Genomic DNA, 24,060 nt, shown 5'->3' with positions numbered 1-24,060 from the left:
AGTATTGGTCTACAGAAGAAGGATTTTAGAGGTTCTCAGCAGGCGAAGCTGTTATAGAGAATCCCAAGTTCTGTTGAAATATTTGCAAAGGCTTATTATTATTTACATGACTCCAAAAGCAAACATGTCAGACATTACTGTTTTTTTCCCCAAATACAGCATGCAGTTAGTAAAAATAAGGTATTGGTGTTGGTAAGATTAAAACGTTTTTAAGCATCCCGGAAGTTTTTAAATTTTTTAAGTGACAAGGTTTCTTCTGCTGCATTCCAAGTTTGGTCTGTCCGAGGTACCATCGTGCACAAATTGATTGATTACGTTCATTAGATGTCACTTTTTATAATACATTGTACCTTTAATAATTTACAATGATATATTAACTTGTGAAGTGCTTTCTACACCATATATTTCTTGTGTAAGCTCCTTACCTAAAAAAATGATTTTTTTAATATCCACTGGACTTACAGAGTTGAATTAAGCTTAGCTTATTTCCCTTAGGCATATGCGTCAAACCAATGGTCTGTGGGCTAAATGTGGCTTAACATAGCCAAAGACACTTTTGTACAACTGTGTACATTTTATTTGGCCCGAGAGACAATGCTGAGAGAAGGGGATGGATACAGGAAACATAATCGGGCAGAATACGGGTACCCAGGACAGGGGGGAGGCCTCCCTCAACATAAGCATAACTGCTACCCAATCCCCTCTCATGCTATTTAAAAAAATGAAAAAATGTATATGTCTAATGTCTACATTTTGCTAAGAGCGGGATGTACATTTATTACTCTTATTGTCTCTAATCTCATTAGCTGCACCGCTTATCCTCAGTAGGGTCGCGGGGGTGCTTGATCCCATCCCAGCAATCATCGGGCAGTGGGCAGGGGATACCCTGAACTGGTTGCCAGCCAATCGCAGGGCACACAGGGACAGACAACTCGCTAGCTCATTCACACCTAGGGACAATTTGGACCACAAGAGAAAAAGCCACACGACTTGTGGTTTTAAATACGTCCACTGGATGTTGCTAAAGCCAGGTGCCACTTGCAAAGCACCTGCTGTAGCGTTATTTTCTGATTACAATTAATTAACCAGAGAACATTGAGGAAACCCGTAGCAAGGTTATTTTGCTTGAAATAAAGTCACAGACGTGCTTTTTAAGGCAATATGAAAATTATTTATTTTTAAATAGCACCAGGTGTCTTTGCAGAAGTTTAAAGGAGCTGTAACTCCTATCTATAATAGAACTCAATTCTAACAGCGAAGTTCCAATATTCAGTTAACTATGAAAAAATAAAAATAAAAAGCAAAAAGATTTTGAAATCATTAACTACATCATTTAGATGAGTGTTTGTAAGCTAGTTTGGTCACTTTCCAGTCTGCATGAGGTTTCCCCAGTTAAATAAACTGTAGTGGAAACAAATTCAATTGTTATTATGTTGCTGTTTTTATAAATGCACACCTTTTCAAAACTACAGGAAATTAAATCTTGGTGAAGGAAAAATATATCGGGGGGGGGGGACTCAGTACTTGTTTTATAATCACATTTTAATTCCTTAATCATAATTTAATCGTGAGGCTCGAAAAAGACCCCCAGCCCTCCAGCTAAAGTACAATTTTTATGCCAATTAATTATGAATCTGGCCCCCATAGGTTTCTACCATGTGGCGCCGTAGCTAAAATGAGTTTGACACGCCTATACTGTATATGCAGTATTCACTTATTAACTGCTTTCCACATTATATATTTCTCATGTATTACCTGAAAGAAAAAATAATAACATCCACTGCCTATACACAGTGGAATTCAGCAGAGCTCGATGCCCTTAGGTAATATCTCATTTCTTAGACGAAATGAAAAGACGTCAGAAGTGGTTTCAACTCACCTTGGTTGAGGTCGAAGGTTGACTGTCATGGAGCACTGTCAAGGGATAATGGAGTTCTGTAAATGAAGCACACGCACAAATGCCAACTTAGACATTTCTCGAGAGAGCTTGTGACTTCTTAACTATTACTTTCTTGTTTATTATCTCGAGCAAAGGTGAAGCGAAGCAATTTGGCCAACATCCCCTCACCAACTTCATTTTGCAAGAGGCGGCCATCGGATGACAAGAGAAAATGAGAAAGAACATCTTTAAAAAGGTCAGCGGACACAAACACAATTTCACGTAAGCAGACTCGGGGCTTTCCCCTGAGAGGTGGCGTGGAGACAATTGGCTGTTGCTATGGTAATGATGCAGCAACAGGAGGAGAGTGATACCTTCTTCCATCTACTTGACTCGTCGGAGCAGGACAAAACTCACTGTCTAGAGGAACATCAGTAAACACTTACTTTAAAATCCAGAAAAAAAACAGTTGTTTTCTCATGATATGTTGCTAATTTATGCGTGTGGCTGTTATTTTCTATTTCTGATTATTCCCAAGATTGCATGACAAATTCAGACGGTAAACATCGCATAGGGGCAGTAGTTCAATTTCATCCTTGACAATCATGTCAAATCACTTCAGCATCTCGTCCTTAATTGCAGTTTCTTCCACATCCGACGGTCCTGAGTGGGTGATTGTACGTAAACATCTCTTCAGTGAATGCAAATAATAAGAGGCCATTGTTGAGCATTGTCCTGTTTTGTCAGTATTTTTTCCGTTGTTTTTATGTTAAAACTTTGAGCTTCATACTCAATATTTGTTGCATGGATTCGGGTCATATTATCATTTTTATCTTTTTTTTTGTGTAAATGATAAAATTGTAAATTACCTGCATTTATAAAGCGCTTTACCACTGAAGACCTCCAAAGCGCTTTACAATACATTTCACATTGTACCCATTCATCACAAAGCCGATCGGCCAGCCCCCCATGACTTGGCATCGCCGATGCCAATTCATATAGCATCTTTCTTACCATACTATAACCGGACACCTGCTCTGTGTTCCATCTATGTCTCACTCAAAGTGTATGTCCCGCTCCTTTGTCACAAAGTCAATCCTTTTCTCTCTCCCTCCCTTTCTTTCTCTCTCTCTCTCTCTCTCTCTCTACCCCCCCTTGGCTTTTTTGCCCGACCCCCAAAAACACCAACTTATTTAGAATAGGTACAGTTTCAATTTGTTCTTTCTTTTGCATGATCTCTCAGTCGTCAGGGCTTTGATCAAGGAGCTCCCACAAAAAACATCAACTACGTTAAAACGGGTACAGTTTCCATTTGTTCTCTCTCTCTCTCTCTCTCTCTCTCTCTCTCTCTCTCCCTCTCTTCTTCAGATTTTCACTTTTCTATATTAACTGTGAAAACCAAGGGATTGCTGCGTATCTTTTTTAGGTGCATGCTAAATTTAGAAAAAATATATATTACTTTTATATACATTTACTTTTATAATACTCATCATGTATTGCAAATATATCGGAGACTCTGTATCAGTATATACAAAAAAAAACGTATTAATTATTATATCGCAATGCAGCCCGTGATTAGAAAAGTATGATCACCTCCAAACATTGTACTTGTTAAAGTTCAGAAGTCTCTCCAATCACAACAGCCTGAGCCATGTGACAGATTACGACTGAGCCCTGAGTTGCCTTGCACACATTGGGAAGAGGTAAAGAGGAGACACGACCAAGTTATGTTCAATGTTCACAGTTTGCGGATCCCTTAAGAGCCAAGGTCGTAGAGGCCTCACTTCCTTGGGTGCGTCTTGGGCAAGTACAGACGCTGCCCAACGAAATAGGTTAATTCTTAAGTTGATCATTCGTAAGTTGAATTTGGTCACCGTAGTTGTCGGTGTAAAGCGTTATCCCAATCTCCACAGATGGACCAAACCTTGCAGAGCACTTTGCCCCCAAAGACGATTGATTGGTTGGTTGGTTGGTGGTTGATTGGTTGGTTGGTTGGTTGAATCCCTTAACCACGAGGGCCATATGGGCACAATTTACTGTGGTGTGTCTTGGGCAAGAACAGCCTGGTGGCACCCAGTAAAATAAACGTTTTATTCTGTTTCGGAAATTTTGAGTAAACCTGTTTTGTTCAAATTCACATAGTACAATACGCTTTGCATCACTTGAGGCTTTTGTACTATATAAGAAATATGTAATTACTTTAGAGGCCATTTTACAAAGCTGACATTTTTGGCTGCCATCTTACAACTACGAATGCCTGAATGACCAATTTTCCAAGGTAGCTTATCCTGTTGCTGCTATTAGTATGCAACAGCCGCAGCCACAGCCGATACATGCATCTTCCACTTTTTTCCCTGTTACCCTCTCTAGTCACTCACATTAGCCACTTGGCTGTAGGCTTGCTGCTAGCTGCTTTTGTCATTGATACGTGGATGCTTTGTATAAGTGATCGGGGTCCCGACTACTGCTATAAAAATCAGAATATATTCCAATGAGGAACAAAAATTCTTCAAATCTTTTTAACAGCAGTGTCAGCTGAATAAATCTTATTGTGTGGTGTTAACTGACAAAAAAATCAAATTTTGTTTTCCATCAGGTCGATAACTGTGACGTAACATTTGCTTGTTATAGTTTTAGAAACTATTGACCCAATAGAATAGAATAGAATAGAAAAGAATAGAATAGAATAGAATAGAATAGAATAGAATAGAATAGAATAGAATAGAATAGAATAGAATAGAATAGAATAGGTGGGTGGTACGGCGGCGCAGTGGTTAGCGCAAGTGCGGCACAGTTCATGTCATGGGAACCTCCTGCGGGGGTTCAAATCCAGCTCCAGACTTCCTGTGCGGAGTTTGTATGTTCTCCCCGTGCTTGCGTCACTGCGGTTTCCTCCCACATTCCAAAAACATGCATTTCAGGTGAATTGGCCGGTTCAAATTGTCCCTAAGTGTGAATGAGCGAGTGAGTTGTCTGTCCCCGTGTGCCCTGCGATTGGCTGGCAACCTGTTCAGGGTGTCCCCAGCCACTGCCCGATGATTGCTGGGATGGGCTCCAGCACCCCCGCGACGCTACTGAGGATAAGCGGTGCAGCTATCGAGATGAGATGAGATGAGAATAGAACAGAATAGAATAGAATAGTCTTTATTGTAATTGATAGCAATGTGGTGAAAACTTGTATGCAATGAGATTGGACATGGCACTCATTAGTTGTTGTAATCATAGTGCAATGAAGAAATAATGCATTGTAACATTAAAATTTGTTTGATCAATAAAAAGTCGTGAAATAACATTAGCAGCAACAATAATTCCAAAATAAGTCGCAAGATATAGCTTTTCAGTTTTGCGCACTTGGTATGGGTGGGGATGGCCCTGGGAAAGAAACTGTTTCTGAGCCTGTTAGTCCTTGTTTTAAGGGACCTGTAGCACCTACCAGAGGGCAACAGGTCCAAGGGATGATGGCCAGGTTGAGATGACTCCTTTATAATGTTGACAGCTCTGCTGTGGTATCGCAAGCCAGCAATGTGCTCCTGACTGGGCAGTAAGCAGCCAATGATCTTCAAGGCTGGATTGATTAATCTCTGTATGTTGTTACCGTCCATTGCTGTGCTCCCAGAATACCACGCCGTGACTCCAGCATGCTAATCACAATTATCGTGCATTCCTATTTTTGAGGTCTGATGCTTCCTGTCTGCCCTTGACTCGACAGTAGTGTCAGTCATCCCTCACGAGCATGAAATGATCAAATCAACTTTCAGACTTGCCATCACAGTTGTGCACATGCACGGGAGGATGCACACAAACAAACATCAGCGCACAACCACAATGAAAACAACACACACACAAGCTTCTCGACACTGACCTTTGTGACTCTTACAGAGGCAGCAACCCATGATGTGCAGGAATAGCTTCAGGCAGTTATCTGTAACCCATGGTGGCTGGCCGATGAAGAAGGAAGGCAGCTGGCTGGCAGTGAGGAAGAGAAAAGAAAAAAGAGGCAAAAAAGAGAGGGAGACAAACTGAGAGCGAGTGAGCGAGCAGAAAACGGTGAGAAAGTATGAATGCATGTTTGCTGACGTCTCAGGCAATCCCCCTCCCTCTCCCTGAGATTTTCTTCTTGGTTGCACAAAAACATAAAATCCAGTCTGTAAATAAACGATTCATACACTTTTTACATGAACAAATTCAAGCACGTTTCAAGCCCTCTCAAGGCCAATTTTACCCTCAAAGGAAGAATCCAGAGACGATCAAGAGAATGTGCTTTTTTTTCTATGTTGATGACTAAAATAAAGTCGTTATCTTACTATCTTATTTTGAGCTCTTCCTACTTAAGATCTGTGATCTTTTTGTGCCAATGGGCTGCTTCAAACTGACGTGAATTCTACCTTTCTGCATCCAAAATGTACACGCACTTTGCCTACGTCACACTTGTTTACTCACACGGAAAGGACTCCATAGGTGTCGAGTAATAATGGAGTTCAATACAGAAGACAACAAAAGAAAATAAGTACTTCATTTATAAAAAGCAGAAAATTTAACCAAATTTGGACTCATCATATAGATTGCTCAGAAGTAGAATGCATTTAATCTTTTCATCTTGGATATTGCTGATTTAATGCTTTTTGTTTTACTTATTTTAATATATGTTTTTATGCATGTTTTTCAGAGAATCTGTATCTAAATACAGTAGGTAAAATACAACTGTAAATAATTTCTGGGGGTGTTTATCATATATCACTGAAACGCTAATTTGTTTGATTTTTATTGTATTGTTTTGAATCTTTGGGCACTTTGTGTTGTTGTTTGACTTTAAATCTGTTCAGTGAGTAAAAAGAAAATATTGTTTTTGGATAGGTTTTTGGAGATCTGTGATTATCTTAATTTATATTTCATGTGTTTTTCAGGGATCTCTTACATATGAAATTACTTATTACTAAATAATTTAGTGCATAATAATTATTATGATTATTATTTTTGCTAATATATCATGAAAAATGTTTTTACCAAATCTGAGGAGGTTTTGGGAGCTGAAAGAGCTCTACTCAGTGAGACGGCCAAAAAGAGACGGTTTTCTGAATAGAGCTGTCCTCTTGGGCGCGACCAGTAAGGGGCGGTGATGCTTAACATGACAACGCCAAAATGATAAGCCACCAGAGCAGGCGTGTCGGCATAATTTTCATGCGTTTTTTTCTTCATTTATAGCATGGTTAATTGAGTCAGAAAGCCAAGAAACATGGCACAGAAGACTATTTCAGACATTATCAAGCACTTCACCAAAAATGTATGCATTTTAAAGGATTTTAAGCTCCGTACGAAAACTGAAAATATTATGAAGTCATTGAAATAAAATGAGGAATGAAAATGATTTTGGTTGAAAGTGTGTGCACAGTGTGTAATAATTCACCACTAGAGGTCATTGGAACTGAAGTGTGTGAATTGGAAGACGACCCACTATGGAGGAAGGATAAGACTCAAAAGCCTACTTCCATATTTTCTCATTGAGGAAGGATGAATTTCAGCCAGTGACAGGACATGATAGCTGGTATCAATCCCCACTACTAACAACAAAGACAGAGCAAGCTAGATATACCCAGAAAGCTGAAAAGAAGGAATAGCTGAAGTTGGTCTTAGCTGGTTTAAGTTGCTAACTTTAACGGCTTGTGGGAGACGTTACTAAAATGGTCACTAAAAGTTTGAATTTGTCAAGACTCGGGAACCTGAATCACAGAACCCAGCTGTGAGAGCTGAGGGAGACTGATGGACAAAGCAAGCTTTATTCTCGTGTAGCAGCTAACAAAAACAGCTAGCAGTGAGCTATAGGCTGCAGCCAAGTGGCTAACATGGGTGGCTAAAGAAGATAACAGTGGAACAATTGGAAAATGCTTAAATCACTAGACTCAGGAACCATCACATACTTAATCAGCTGAGAAAGGTAAGTGACACTGAAGGACAAAGAAGGAGAGTCTAATAATAAGAATAGTGGTTAGACGTAAGCCATAGACTGCAGCCAAGTGGCTAACATGGGTGGTTAGCAAGGAAAAACGTGGTAAAATGTGAAAGCTGTCTGTATTACTGGACTCTACAACTTTGGGTAACCGCCTGTGAAAGGCGAACAACACTAAAACATAACAATATCGGGTGTCTTTGAGACATGGGCTACAGCCAAGTGGCTAACATGGGTGGCTGGAGGAGGAAACAGTGGAAAATAATGGAAGAAGCCTAAATCACTAGATTCGGCAATAATCGCATACTTTAGCTGTGGAACGGGCGTGACTTTGAAAGACGAAGCAGGAGCAGCTAACAGTAACAATAGCGGCTTGCACCTAGGACATAGTCTGCAGCAAATGGCTAGCATTTGTGGCTAGAGAAGGAAACAGTAGGAAAAAGGTTGAATACACCTGAATCACAGAACTCTGCAATGTACGCTTGAATGACCAGCTGTGGAAGCTGAGTGACACTAAAGGACGAAGCACGAGCAGCTCACAATCACAATAGCGGCTAGCGGCGAGCCATAGCTTACAACCAAGTGGCTAACATCAGTGGCTAGAGAGGGAAAAAGTGGATATACTGGACTGTCTCAGACAATTAGAATATTGTGATAAAGTTCTTTATTTTCTGTAATGCAATTAAAAAAACAAAAATGTCATACATTCTGGATTCATTACACATCAACTGAACTATTTCAAGCCTTTTATTATTTTAATATTGCTGAATTTGGCTTACAGCTTAAGAAAACTCAAAAATCCTATCTCAAAATATTAGAATATCATGAAAAAGTATACAAGTAGGCTATTCAACTAATCACCTGAATCATCTAATTAACTCGAAACACCTTGCGAGGGTTTCCTGAGCCTTAAACTCAGCTTGGTTCAGTAAACTAAATCACAAGTATGGGGAAGACTGCTGTCCAGAGGACCATCATTGATACCCTCCATCAGGAGGGTAAGACACAAAAGGAAAATTCTCAAAGAGCAGGCTGTTAACAGAGTGCAGTTTCAAAGCATATCCACAAAAAGTGTGTTGGAAGGGAAAAATGTGGCCGGAAACGCTGCACAACCAAGAGAGATGCCCGCTGCCTTAACAAAATTGTGACGAAGAGCCGCCTACAGAATTTGGGGGAGCTTCAAAGACAGTGGGCTGAAGCTGGAGTCCAGGTATCAAAAGCCACAGTTCACAGACGTGTCCGGGAAATGGGCTACAATAGCCGTATTCCCATGGTCAAGCCACTTCTGAACTCAAGACAACGGAAGAAGCGTCTGACTTGGGCTATGGAGAAGAAGCACTGGACAGTTGCAAAATGCTCCAAAGTCCTCTTTTCAGACGAAAGCAAGTTTTGCATTTCATTTGGAAGTCAAGGCGCCAGAGTCTGGAAAAAGGCTGGAGAGGAGCAAAATCCAAGTTGCTTGAAATCCAGTGTGAAGTTCCCACAGTCAGCAATGGTTTGGGGAGCCATGTCAGCTGCTGGTGTTGGTCCACTGTGTTTCATCAAGTCCAGAGAGATTTTAGAGCACTACATGCTTCCATCTGCTGAAAAGCTCTATGGAGATGAGGATTTCATTTTCCAGCATGATCTGGCACCTGCCCACAGTGCCAAAACCACGAGTAACTGGTGCACTGACCATGGCATCACTGTCCTTGATTGGCCTGCTAATTCCCCTGACCTGAACCCCATCGAGAATTTGTGGGGTATAGGCCGCTATCGAAGCATCCTGGGCATCAATAACGCCTCAGCAATGCCACAGGCTGATTGCCTCCATGCCACGCCGGATTGATGCAGTAATTCGTGCAAAAGGATTCCCAACCAAGTACTGAGTGCATCAATGGACATTTTCAAATGTTTGATTTAGTTTTGCTGTTATAAAATTATTTTTTTACTTGGTCTGAGGAAGTATTCTAATATTTTGAGATAAGATTTTTGAGTTTTCTTAAGCTGTAAGCCAAATTCAGCAATATTAAAATAATAAAAGGCTTGAAATAGTTCAGTTGATGTGTAATGAATCCAAATTGTATGACATTTTTGTTTTTTTAATTGCATTACAGAAAATAAAGAACTTTATCACAATATTCTAATTTTCTGAGACAGTCCAGTATATTGCCAGATGCATGAGTTACAGAACTATGCTGCCATCACAAGCAGAGCTCAGCTTTTTCAATGAGTGTCTCAATGCAAATATAAAATTACACATTTCTAAAATTTTGGGTCTTTTAAGAAAAATCACATTTATAAGTTAATACAGTGCACGTGTTTTTCTTATCATTTAGATTAATAGTATTTGGATGGAATGAAAGTAGGCAGCACGGCGGTGCAGTGGTTAGCGCTTGTGCGGCACAGTTCATGTCATGGGAACCTGTCGTGGGTTAAAATCCAGCTCCAGACTTCCTGTGCGGAGTTTGTATGTTCTCCCTGTGCTTGCGTGGGTTTCCTCCGGGCACTTCGGTTTCCTCCCACGTTCCAAAAACATGCATTTCAGGTGAATTGGCCGGTCCAAATTGTCCCTAGGTGTGAATGAGCGAATGAGTTGTCTGTCCCAGTGTGCCCTGCGATTGGCTGGCAACCAGTTCAGGGTGTCCCCTGCCCACTGCCCGGAGATGGCTGGGATGGGCTCCAGACCAACAGCGTCCCTAATTAGGATAAGCGGTACGGCTGATGAGATGAGATGAGATGAGATGGAATGAAAGTATTTTACGCCTCTTTGAGTCACTACGTAATATACCAAGGAAAATGAAAAAAAAAACAATAACAAATTCTCTAAGGTTTTTGTCTTTTGTCTTGAACTCTTTTTGTTCTTTCTTTCCTTTTTTCTTTCTTTTTTCCCCATTTTCCCATTTATGGTTTCTTTTCCCCTACTTTTTTATTCCCGATTTTCCTTTTTTTTTTCTCTTTCTCTTATTTCCTTTTCCCTATTTTATTCCCTTTTCAAACAAAATCTTTTTCCCTTATTTTTGTTTTTCTCTGAGAAAGGATGGGTAGAAACTGAAAAAAAGGTGCTTTTTGCTCACTTTAAGTCTCTGTAGTTTGTAGTCTTTCTTGGACTCATTTTTGGTTGAAACGCACATTACAGTGACATCTAGTGGACAAATATAAAACACTGTCCCATTGAGAAGAGCGGAATGTTTTTATCAGCACTGTTTTTGTGAAAAACCCCATTTGGACCAACCTCATCCGGATCAGAAACGCTGAATTCTCTTTGAAAGAACAAATAAACCATTAAGTGGAACAGTTGTTTAATCAAGAATTGTGATCAAATTTAACTGTTAACAAGAAGTTAGTCAAACTAAAGCTTGCCCCACTTTGCACTGTAATCATTTGTTTATTGGGGTTAATGTGGACTTATAATTTTTAACATGCACTTTGCCGTCCCCCGCTGGCATCAATGATCGACGGGGATAACGTATTGCGACTGCATGAGTGCTGTTCATTTAAGATGGAGAGAACGGAAAAAAAAGAGCAGCGCATGACACAAATGTGCTCTCTTGGCTTCTGCTCTCAGCAATAGTTGACTGGTGATACCGTATCACGGCCAAAACAGTGCAGTTCATCTTAGGTGGGCCTCAAGAGAATCTTCAGTTGCCCGAACCGAAAAGAAAATGTGCTCTGCCAGCCCCTGCTCTCAGCAATAGTTGCCAAGGGATAGTGGGTTGCAGCAGTAGGGGTTTGAATATAATGGATCGCTGCCACACAAGTGCAGTTCTGAAGGATGCAATCATGGATAATGCAAAGCAGTCGTTCGAGTGCAGTTCATTTTATATAGGGGTAAAAAAAGGCAAATAAAGAGCTGCTAGGCCTGACAAAAGTGTGCTCCGCTGGTCACTGATCGTAGATATATGAAAATTGGGACAATGGATCGTGGCGAGTGCACTTAATTTTTGGTGGACACAATGACAGAAAAGTGCCACAAAAGCATTATGCGATCAGGGATAAAGGATCACAGCCACATACGTGCAGCAGACTATTTGCTGACAGAACTGCAAAAGGGGCTCCAACAGTCATATGCGATCAAACATAATTCTGCCACATGAGTGCAGTTCACTTTTTGTTGAAGAGAATGGTGAAAAGTAGGCGCCAAGCTTAACAAGAATGCACTGTGCCGGCCCCCACTTGCCGCAAAATGGTATTAGGGATTTAAAAATTGTAATATTTTTGACCCCACTACACTGAAGCAGCAAAGTACAAAGCACTAAGTAGCAAGGGATTACAGTAATGCAGTTATCACTTTTGACTTACTACTGCCATCTCTAGCCGGTTGTGTAACTGCAATATCTGTCAAGTTAAAGTGTTTAAACCACTGGACCCAAACTCAATTGACTTGAGCTTGGGTCTGGGTGAGGTTGGGCCCAATTGTTGTATTGGGTTTTCCACAAGAAAACTACTGAATTAAAAAAATATCTTTACAAAAAAATACACAAAATACGAGAAGAAAATAAAAGATATCAAGAATTAATGTGAAAATAAATCAATCACTAGTAAATGACTCCATAATTCGCTTGGGCTGCAATTACATCAAAGGTACAGTGTGTATCTTTTCGCCACTAGATGTTGCTTCATTAAAAACAAGTGCTAAAAAGAGACAAGACAAACTGGACCTAACCACAACATTTTTTGCCCAGCATTTTGCAAAGAAAGAGAAAAAGTAAAAAATAAAAGTCAAATCAAGTCAAGTCAAGTCAAATTTATTTATATAGCCCTTAATCACAAAAATGTCTCAAAGGACTGGACAGGATTACAGTTACAAAACTACACAATTACCTGATCTTAAACCAGCATGCGGGCAAGGAAAAACTCAAAAACCTCAGTGTGAGGAGAAAAGAGAAACCTTGAGAAAGGACCTCACATGTGGTAATCCCCCTTCCAGGATTGACCAGGGTGAATTACAATTAGCATTACTGTACACAGAATAGTAAACACTGTCCGGAAAGATTATGACATCAGCGACGACGCCAGCTGGTAAATGCAGGGGTTGACATGCTGCAGGTCAGACGCCGGTCCGCTGACCCATCCCAAATCATCCTTCTCCTTCGTATCAGCCAGGCAGGCCTCAGAAAAAGACAGGACAAAACAGAATACGAGGTGGGCATCAATCATATGCTTTGGAATAGAAGTGTGTCTTAAGCCTCAATTTAAAAACTTCCGTTGAGGTTGCAGATCTTATCTCCAGAGGCAGGGCGTTCCATAACACAGGGGCCCGGATGGAGAACGCTCTCGAGCCCGCAGACTTCTTGGCTCTCGGAGTCACAAGTAGACCGGCATTTTCCGAGCGCAGACTCCGTGCAGGAACATAGGGGGAAATCAAATCAGAGAGATAAGAGGGTGCAATCCCATGCAAACATTTATATGTTAATAAGAGAACCTTAAAGTCACATCTTAAGTGGACTGGGAGCCAGTGCAAGTTGGCCAATACAGGAGTAATATGCTCAAACTTTTTAGTCTTAGTCAAAAGTCTAGCTGCCGCATTCTGAACCAGCTGCAAACTTTTAATGCTAGACATCGGGAGACCAGAAAGCAATACATTACAGTAATCAAGCCGAGAAGTAATTAACGCATGAATTAAAATCTCTGCATCTGATTGGGACAGCATTGAACGAATCTTCGCAATATTACGGAGGTGATAGAAAGCTATTCTAGTAATATTTTTCACATGTAACTGAAACGACAGATTAGGATCAAATATAACACCTAGATTTTTGACCGAGTCACTATGGGTGATATTACATTTGTCTAGGTTCAGGGTAGTGTTTGAAAACAAATGACGACAGTGAGCTGGACCAAAAGGGAAATAAAAAGATGAAAAAGGGGGAAAGAGAAAAAGAAAGAAATGGGAAATAAAGAAAACACAACAAAGACAAAGAAAGACGAAAAAAGAAAAGAAGAAAGGAAACAAAGAGGAAAAAATAAGACAAAAGCTAGGCAAGTATAAGGATAGAAAGAAAAGGAAAAAAAAGGCTTTTTTTTCCTGTTGCAGCAAGATGGCCAACAATGATATCAGCTCCATCTAAGTCAAGTCAAGTCAAGTCAAGTCATTTTTATTTGTATAGCCCTAAATCACGAAGAGTCTCAAATGGCTTCACAGATTATTACACTGTATTACACAGAATACTTTTCAGCCGACGAGAAGAGTAGGTTATTCATATGCTATGGAGTAGAAGTGAGTTTTAAGCTTAGATTTAAACATTTCCACAGAGGTTGCAGATCGGATCTCAGGGGGAAGAGCATTCCACAGCACCGGTGCCCGGATGGAGAACGCTCTCGAACCAGCAGAACACTTCTTTGCTCTTGGGATTTGTAAAATCAATGGAAATTTCTTTACCTATGAGTATTTTAGAACGTAAATATTTCATAGTTATGTATTTTTGCTTATTTTATTTGTTTTTTAATTAACTATATTTTGCCCACCAGGAGGTGCTTAACAATACACAATGTCCCTTTAGACTTTCATATTAAGGGCTGGGGCCTCAAACTTTCTGCTCATGGGCCGCAATTGGTCCCCAGGCCGTGAGTTTGAGACCACTGGTTTACACTGTGCAGCAGGAGGCACCCATTTTGAAACAAACATATTTATAAAGCGCAAAGACAACAAATACAATGGTTTTCCGTGAGGCAACACTCGCTTGACAGCAACAATCGACTCGAGTGCTAGATGAGAATTTTGTTGCCATAGCAACCAAGCTGCTCCACACCTCGCCAAATCCAATTTCGAAAATGGTGTATGTGTGCACAGGTACATCAGGGTTTGCCAAAATTAGAGTGTTGTTTTAAGTCAACACTGTAGATTTTACATCTGATGTGGAAAGAAACATTCAAATATCAAAATAGTTTATAGTGCAGTGGTTAGCACATTCACCTGGCACGAAAAAGATCCCCAGTTTGAAACCAGGTGGTAACATTTGTTGGCCTGGAGAAAGATGGCCATCACCAGCCTAAGCAAGACACACCACAGGGAATTATTTCCCTACGACGGTTAAGGGTCACACACATAAAGTAAGTACAATATCCCTTTTATGTCATATACCCATGAACAACATATACTTTATATAACATTGTAATTAGATATACATATAAAGCAGGGGTCAGGAACCCTTTTGACCCAAAAAGCCATAAAAGCAAAAAAATGTTTAAAAAGAAATTGAGAGAGTCACATCATATATTTTCAGACAAAATTGAAAAAACTGCCAAACACACTTTCTAGACAAAAGCTAATTCTTCAGCACATTTTATTTCACTCTGTGTCATTTGATGAATTAATCAAATGTATGAAATGATAATAAATCCAAATCCCGTGTCCCAAATAAATGTAAATATGTCATTTACACTTTGTCTCCCACCTTCAGTTAAGAGTGTTGAGGCATTTTTTTCCCATGAAATTTGTCCTTAATAACGGTTTCACAAACAATGTGCATGCAAAGAGTTTTTTTGTAAAAATGTCACAAATTACTGCAAACGATAAGCATATTGTCATATTCAATTTCGATGTAGTCTGCACTGAGCAAGAGAGAGAAAAGGAAGTGCCTTGCGCTGTGTGCAGGGATCCGCCCACCTGTACTGCTCACCCAATCAAAGCCGTTTGCCAGCGTTTTTATTTATCAGTTTAAATGGTTTCTTCTCGGACTTCTGCATTAAGTTTCTTCGGCTTTATATGGACCAAAATCGGGATGAAATCACTTGACTTTGGAACGCCACAGAGAGATGTGCAATAGTTACATTTTATTTCGGAGCCATATGTACTCATGAAAAGAGCCATATACTGTATGGCTCCCGAGCCATAGGTTCCCCACCCCTGATATAAAGGAAAAATGACATTTTGTTGTTTTTTGGTGAGGCGGAACATGGCCAGAACCATCAGCTGAATGACAAGAGTTTATTTGGGGGCGATGGGAAATAAAAAAAGCACCCACAAGTGGATAAGTTCAGCAAGTCCCAAAAATAGAAATCAAAAGCATCAAGGGCAAACAATGAGCTGAAATCTTTTGCTGTTTTCACAGTCCTCAAGCATTAGGTCCCTAAGTAGAGTCAGGTATGTGTGAGGAGAAAAAGGTGTGGGGTCCTCCAGTTCGCCTGCCTTTCGGAACCCTCAGGAGAACAGTGGCGTGCTGGATCCTGTTCATTTTTCCCTCAAACGAGCGCGCATAAATGGTTGGGTGAATGTAGGTTGTGTTTGGTTAACGGAGTCAGATAACTAATTCGAACAATTTGGTAAACTGTACATTTTGATAATTCCCAATAATCCTAACACATTACTATCATTGCAAGTCTTGGGACCCATAGCTAAACTAATTTTAGTTTGTTACATGAGATTTAAAACTGGACAAAAAGAGAAAGGGAGCATTATGGAAAGGAGTTCAGCCAACAGCATATCGGCATCTTTATGACGCCGTGACCCATTGATCGCTAAGAAAATGTTGTTGATGACATAGAACATACAATGGGTAAATGCCGTAACCGGGGTCCAAAAACACCATATTACACGTCGTAGCGGGAAATCATAGTAAGGTGGGTACACCATAAGCTAGGTGTTTACAAGAACGGGTCTTACTTTGTGAAAATTCACAATAAAAGGCTGGTTAATGAACAGATGACCGTAAAAATCGCGGCAAGTCTAGAAGAGTTTGATGATAGGTATAACAGTTCGACAACTTTTGCTGTCTGCACTTAAATACTGGGTTACTTTTGTCAGGAATTAATCATTAAAGTTGTACCAGTTACCAAATTGTTCGAATTAGTTATCTGACTCCATTAACCAAACACCACCTAACAATGCGCACTCGTTTCTTTTGGGGAAAAGATGGACAAGAGACCGGCATTTCCACAGGAGGGCAGATTTAATTTCTTAAACAAATTAACTAAGTGAACTCCATCGAATTAGCCGAATTAGAGTCTTCGTCGAGCCTTCTTTCTCGTTCTCCCTCGATCTTCTGAAGTTCTTCTCTCGACCCACGTCTCTCTGCCAGATGGTGTGCTGGCTCCTCCTGTGGGCAGGCCAGGAACGCCCCCCCCCCCCCCCCCCGCCTCAATGTCTGAAATGGTCAAAACATCCCGAGCTTTTCCACGTCATCAGGGCTTTGTTCTCCAAACATCGCCTGCCGTCCCCCGTCATCAGGGCCCCTCTGCGTCGTCGAATGTGCTGATTATCTTATCAGCCCTTGTCCCAGTTCCCGTTGTGTCTGTAAACATCATTCTTCACAAGGTTGCATTGACCTCACCCCACAGCTCAGCCATTGACTATCTTTTGCATTTAAATGTAATTTGTATTTGATCGTACAAAATCTTTTATAGTCAAATGTATAAAATCTTTCACTTTTTAGAGTCAGATGCGAATGATTAGGAACAGGTGTGGGGTCCTCCAATTTGTCTGCCTTCTGGATTCTAAAACTTTAGCATCACTTTAAGTCTTGGGACACATAAGTAAACAAATTCAAGTTTGTTACATGAGATTCTGGCAGACCAAAGTGCGAGAAATGGAGCGTTGTGGGAGGGAGTTAAACCAATAGCATGTATTTATATACATATATTCTCATGAAGATGTAACGCAGAACAATAATATGATTTTGAGCAATAGCAGACTGGCTTCTGTCATGAAACGGATCGGGAAGCAGGAAGTAGGAACTCATTTGCGTAGCCGTCCTCACACTTTAATTGAGAAAGAAAAGTTGTCCAAAACAAACAGACCAGACCAAAAAAGAAAACGGGTCAAACACAGGCAAAACAACAAACTAGGCATTTCCAGAATTAAACAGATCTTGCAGGAATATTTCAGAATGTTACACTGAAGTGCAAAAAAGTCCAACAACCACAACAAGTATAACCATACATAAACAAGTTTTCAACAACGATCTGGCAAAGCGCAGTTCAAAAGAGAACGTTTAAGTACCCACAGAAGTAATCGGTAAATGTAAGTCAGCCAGTGTCAAAGGGCGGTGCCAGCTGGGCGCCATGGCAACCGTGCAGAACCTGACAGAACACCCCCCCTTCAAGGGACAGCCCCTGAGGTCCCAAAAAAAAAACAAATACCTCGCCCCCCAGAATGGGTCGACGGTCCCGAAGAGGGCCACCCCACTCCCTCCCTCGAAAACGCCGGAACAGGGAGAGGCACGGGCAGCAGGCGGACGAATCGGAGCGGCAAGCTGACGAGTCGGACTCAGACTGGTCGGGCGTTGCAGGAGAGTCGAATGGGCGAGTCAAAGAGTCGGAATCGCATGCAGACGAATCAGAGTGGCGAGCAGACGAGTCCGGCCGGTGGCCAGAAGAATCAGACAGGCGAACGGGTAAACCAGGCAAACAGGCGGGAACCGCAGACAGAACGGGCGTTGCAGGAGAGTCGACGGGCGAGTCGAAGAGTCCTAATGGCAGGCAGACGAATTGGAGTGGCGAGCAGAAGAATCAGATGTGCGGACGGGCGAATCAGGCAGGCAGACAGGTCGACAAACAGGCATGACAGGCGGACATCGGGACAGGCGGACGTCGGGACAGGCGGATGTCGAGACAGGCGGAAGGACGGACCTCGAGACCGGTGGGAAGGCAGGCGGGCGGGCGGACATCGAGACAGGAGGAAGGACGGAACTCGAGACCGGTGGGAAGGCAGGCAGACGGACGGACGTCGAGACAGGCTGGCGTTGAGGTCGACGGGGACCTCGGACAGCTCAGCGCCAAGTCTTTCCGGAAACCCCATTTGAGGCACAGCAGTTGCCACGACGGGCGGGGCCGTGGTTCGAGTGGGCAGGAAAGGTGACAACGCGGCTGGAGAAGAAGCCCCGGGAGGCAGGGCCGTTGCCGATAGGAGCTCATCCATCTGACGCGACATGAGCTCAGTCCGCTGAGCTAATTGCTCAATCTAGCGTTGGAAGCTCTGTTGAGCTTGCTTGTCCTGCAGCTGAAGGGCAGCGACCTCACTGGGCGATCGCCAAAAGGCGTCCTCCGTCCGATCCAACTGCTGGAGAGCATAGGAAGTCTCCAGCTTTCCCCAAATTGTGTTGGGATCATTCGCTGAGTTCTCATCGTTTTTTTTTGTTTTTTTTTATAGCTTGCCACTCCTTGCACATTGCTCTCTGCACTATTGTAATTACAGCGTTATTGTTACAGTGTTAATGTTACTGTGTACCTGACTTGTTAACCTGACTGCCCATTTTGCACATCTGGTTAGCTACTCTTCTTGCACTATCGGCACTATGGTAAAATACTATACGTAGCCATAATACAATACAACTTTATTTATATCTGTACATTCAAGGAAACTGTGGGGGTCAGATGCATCGACATTTCGTTCTGTATACACGTGTACTAGAATGACAATAAAGTAGATCTGAATCTGAATCTGAATCTGAATCGTTCTGTCATGAAACGGATCAGGAAGTAGGAACTCATTTGCGTAGACGTCCCCACACTTTAATTGAGAAAGAAAAGTGGTCCAAAATAAATGGACCAGACCAAAAAACAAAACGGGTCAAACACAGGCAAAACTACAAACTAGGCATTTCCAGAATTAAACAGAACTTGCAGGAATCTCTCAGAATGTCACACTGAAGTGCAACAAAGTCCAACAAGCACAACAAGTATAACCATGCATAAACAAGTTTTCAACAACGACCTGGCTAAGCGCAGTTCAAAAGAGCACGTTTAGGTAGCCACAGAGGTAATCGGTGAGTGCAAGTCAGCCGGTGTCAAGGAGAGGTGCCAGCTGGGCGCAATGGCAACCGTGCAGAACCTGACAGCTTCTTAGTTTTTGGCCAAGCAAAGTAACAATAAAATAGAATCATATAGTGGGGTAAATGCCATATAAGTAGATGAAGAACATAATATTCCAGGTCATAACATGAGAACCCCATAAACTGGGTACACCGTATCCTGGGGATCTACTGGAAGAGGTTCCTATTTTGCAAAAATTCACTTAATATAGGTGGTTTTTGAATGGATTAACCATGAAACTTGAGGAAATACTCTAGAGGCAAAACTAAATTGCTCATCAAAATGTTTTTAAAAGGGTTATTCTGAGGCCTAGGGTTAAAAATATCTGCAGCCACTAAGATACAAAAACACGCGACAACACTGTCAATATTTGTCACACTGAGAGATTTTCTCTCGGGAAATCACTCAGTGGGATTTCTCGCGTGACATGACAGGACTGCCATCTCTTTATCGAGCAGCTTGACAAGGTTGCAAGAAGAAAAAAAACTGGAAGGGTGTTATTTGCCTTTTCTTTCTTTCTAGAATAGAATAGAATAGAATAGAATAGAATGGAATGTTGTCATTGATGAAAAAGTAGTGTAAAATGTTTTCAACAACATTAGACATGACACTGGGATAAACATGTAATTGAAGAGAATTGAAGAGAAAAATAAGATTAAAAAAGGAATACTTGGAATAGATCAGCAATAAATGGAATGCAATGCACAAAGTAATATGTAAGTAGAAGCTAAAACATTACTAATGATAATAAAAATAACAGTGTGCGGCACAGTTCTGGGGTCGTGGGAACCTCCTGCGTGGGTTCAAATCCAGCTACCGGCCTTACTGTGCAGAGTTTCTATGTTCTCCCCGTGCTTGAGTGGGTTTCCTCCGGGCACCCCGGTTTCCTCCCACATTCCAAAAACATGCATTTCAGGTGAATTGGCCGGTCCAAATCGTCCCTAGGTGTAAATGAGCGAGTGAGTTGTGTGTGTCTGTGTCCCCTGCGACTGGCTGGCAACCGGTTCAGGGTGTCTCCTGCCAACTGCCCAAAGATAGCTGGGATGGGCTCCAGCCCCGCCGTGACCCTAATAAGGATAAGCCGTACAGCTAATGAGATGAGATTAAAATAACAATAACAACAATAATATAATGATAATAATAATAATACTAGTAATAATGATAACAATAAAAGTACATTTTGTTTTAAAGCGCCTTTTAGGACACCCAATGTCGCTGTACACAGAATATAAAACTATAATAAAACTATAATAAAACCAACAATTAATAAACACAAAAAAAGGTAAAAATAAAAGGGAGGACGGGAGGCATGTCAGAAGAGATGGGTTTAAAGTTCAGATTTTAAGATGGACAGGGTAGTGGAATTTCGGAGGTCAGGTGGTAGTAATTTTCAGAGCTGGGGGGGCAGAGCGTCTGAAGGCTCTTTTCCCCATGGATCCGAGACGGGCAACAGCAGGTACAATGGAATGGAGGGAGGAGGAACATCTTATGATGATATTCTCAACATAGCTACACACAAACAATAATGTCCATTTATTATTATCTTCCAGTACTTAAAGAATTCATAAAAATAATTCATAATGTTATTTTGGTTCACATGTATCCACAAGATTTTTTTGCTTGCTTTCCTTCTTGTTTATACTGCAGGGATGTGCACAAATAGACACTGACTGGTAAAAAAAAAAAAGCTCTGTACCCTGTGCCCTCTCTTAAAATGGTCTTTTTGGGAAGTTTGTGTTTTATGATGAAGATTCTTATTATTAACAATTTAGTTGAACCAGATTTGATCAGTGTCTTTAAAAACATGATCAATTCTTCTGAAATTATTTTTAAAATTACCTTATAATTCATATATGTAAATTGGTAATTGACTTTATACAAACCAGATGACTTTTAACCGTACTTCTAATTACCCCCTTGTAGTAACATTAATAGCATAGTAACAACATAGTAATAACATAAGGAGACGTGGCGGTTTTACACTAAATTACTCCCTTGGCTAGATCACCTCGAAGTGCCGATCCCCCCAACAACAAAATTGTGAAGAGAACAATAATATAAAACACTTAAATTGACTTAGATTATTATACAGCAAATTGCACAATCACACACATTTGAAACACAGGAAAGAAAATATAGCTGTATGACAAAAAGAAAACAAATCAAAACCTGACCTTTCTTGCTTTTCTTGACGCATAATCATCGATAATATCGTCATAAGCAATCTGCTCCCCTATTTTGTAATTAATGCGGTTTACAGCAGGACCATATCAAAGATGTTACATAACGAAATTGCGAATATGCTTGATTGCTGTTAAGATTGTCGAGAAGGGTTGTTAAAACCTCACATTGTTTGTTTGCTGTTATTAGTGTCAATAAATTTGTTCAAACCAAAAAAGTCACCTCCATTTCATTACAGTTTTTGTCCAGGATCTTTGGACAGATGTACGGTATAAGTCAGCTTGATGGTGGACGCATCAGGTTAGCACTGCTCGTTCTATGCGTTTATACTGTCATTGGCGTCGGTTTTAAGAATATTGTTAATTATTAATTTTACAATTCTAACCATTTTAACAAAGGTAAAGCAGCATTATACCGGCGGGCGGAGACGTAACTGCGTAAGATTCTTGCTCAAAGATGTTGTGGCAATTTTGGAGGGAATGTCAAGGCAGGATTTTATTAACAAGTTTGTTGAAAAGATTCTGAAGTTTAAAAAGGAGGGGGTACATGCTGTCATAAAAATGCCTTCTGGCAAGGGCTTTGATGTAAGTTTTGAAACGGCGGCTCTTTATCAAGAGTTTTGGAATCGCTTTGAGGGAGTGAGGCCCCTGTTTTCTGGATTTACAGTGGAGAAGCTGACTGATAATACTAACAAAATTGTCATTGTCAGAATGTTTAGTGAAATAGTCAGTGCTGATGACGTCTGTTATTGGTTGAGTAGATACTGCTCAGTTAAAGGCCAGGCTATGAAGGTGAGGTGTGAGAAAGGCTATTGGAATGGTGCCTGGAGGGTACCCGTCCAACTACGGCAAGATCCTCAGGGCTTTCAGGGACTGAAAGAACTCCCGTCGACTATATTCCTGGGGGAAAACCGTGGCTTTATTCACTATCAAGGGCAACCGAAACTCTCGCAAATGTGGTGAGCATGGGCATTTGGCTGAGGTATGTGATCGAATTTTTTGTGGAGAGTGCAGAACAATTGGACATTCCTTTGAGGAATGTATCAATAGCAGAAAATGCAATCTCTGTGGAGAAACGAATCACCTCTATAGAAACTGCCCGAAATCGTTTGCTAACGAATTGAAAGCTAGGAAGGCAGTTAACAAAGACAACAAAGACAATGAAATGATGTCAGGCAACATAGATAATGAAATGAATAAATGTAACAAAGACAATGAAATGAATAAAGATAACAAGGACAGTGAAATTAATAAAGTTATGGAAATACAAAATGAAAATGAACAAGAAATGAATGAAGTTATAGAAATACCCAATGAAGATGATCAGGAAATGAATAAAGTTATGGAAATACCCAATGAATTTGATCAAGAAATGCACAAAGAAAATGGACATGACAAACAAATTGAAAAAACAGATGTCCCTACCAAAACCCCTGGAGGAGAACTCAGAGAATAAAATTTGAATCAGGAAGAACCTGGAAATTCTAATTCGATTTCTCATAAAATACATAAATTTGGACATGACGAACAAATAGAAAAGACAACTGCCACTCCAAAAACACATATTAATCAGGAAGGGCCTGGAAGAGAGCCCAAATTAGCAAATTTGTTGCCATTGCCGGGATTTGGAGAAGACAAACAAATCGAAAGGGCGAACAACTCTCCAAAAACCCATAGGGGAACTGGAAAGAGGGGTAAAAGTAAGACAAAATTTGGAGTGGTGAAAACACAGAAAACAAATAGAAGAGATTTAGAAGAAAGCCGATTGCCGATGAATAAGCCCACAAGGGAACTGTATGAAGTTGAGACGGAGGAAGTCGGGGAGGGGAAAAATTTGACCTTTTGTGGGCAGGGAAGTAAGAGACCCCTTGATAGGTCCTCTGGCTCACCCCCTAACCCAGAGAAAAGGGGAAGACCTGGAATCACAGACAGAGAGTCGGAGGATTCCAGAGTTTTCCCCGGTGAGTCTCCAAATGAGGTACTACTCTTAAGTGATATGTCTGACACAGGTGACACTCTCGATGACCACCAAAGAATGGACTCGGATCCCCCGGTTTTGTCTAAGTAGTTTAAATACTTTAACAACAATTATGAACATTACATTCTCTACTATCAATGTGAGAAGTGTGAGATCAAAGGTTAAGGCTCACAGTCTTTTATCGTTCTTAAAAACTATCAGGACGGATGTGTTTTTACTACAAGAATGCTGCATCCCCTTTCTAAAAAAATTAAAAACAGTGGGAAGATATTTGGCCCTCTCTTGGCTGCGGCTGCATCGGGTCAGGTGCAATCGACATTTCGTTCTGTGTACATTGTTACACAGAATG

The 24,060-nt window shown here is 41.0% G+C and overlaps 2 protein-coding genes across 2 annotated transcripts in view; both read right to left on the bottom strand.

Annotated features, from left to right (window-relative positions):
* Window positions 1-5,871, bottom strand: part of fam131c (family with sequence similarity 131 member C) — a 33,814-nt gene extending 27,943 nt beyond the window's left edge. The window contains exons 1-2 of the mRNA XM_088332991.1: window positions 5,742-5,871; window positions 1,880-1,935 (exon numbers count right to left, since the gene is read on the bottom strand). Of these exons, the coding sequence (XP_088189117.1) occupies window positions 1,880-1,935; window positions 5,742-5,772 (87 nt within the window). The 5' untranslated portion in view covers window positions 5,773-5,871. The remainder of the gene's footprint in view (window positions 1-1,879; window positions 1,936-5,741) is intronic.
* Window positions 1-24,060, bottom strand: part of LOC148370476 (zinc finger BED domain-containing protein 4-like) — a 214,916-nt gene that overhangs the window by 139,995 nt on the left and 50,861 nt on the right. The window lies entirely within an intron of this gene.

Source organism: Urocampus carinirostris, chromosome 3 (genome assembly GCF_059441175.1).
Source record: "Urocampus carinirostris isolate Australia breed hairy pipefish chromosome 3, RoL_Ucar_1.0, whole genome shotgun sequence".
In the NCBI taxonomy this organism is placed as follows: Eukaryota; Metazoa; Chordata; class Actinopteri; order Syngnathiformes; family Syngnathidae; genus Urocampus; species Urocampus carinirostris.
This window is presented reverse-complemented; position numbering and strand designations above follow the sequence as displayed.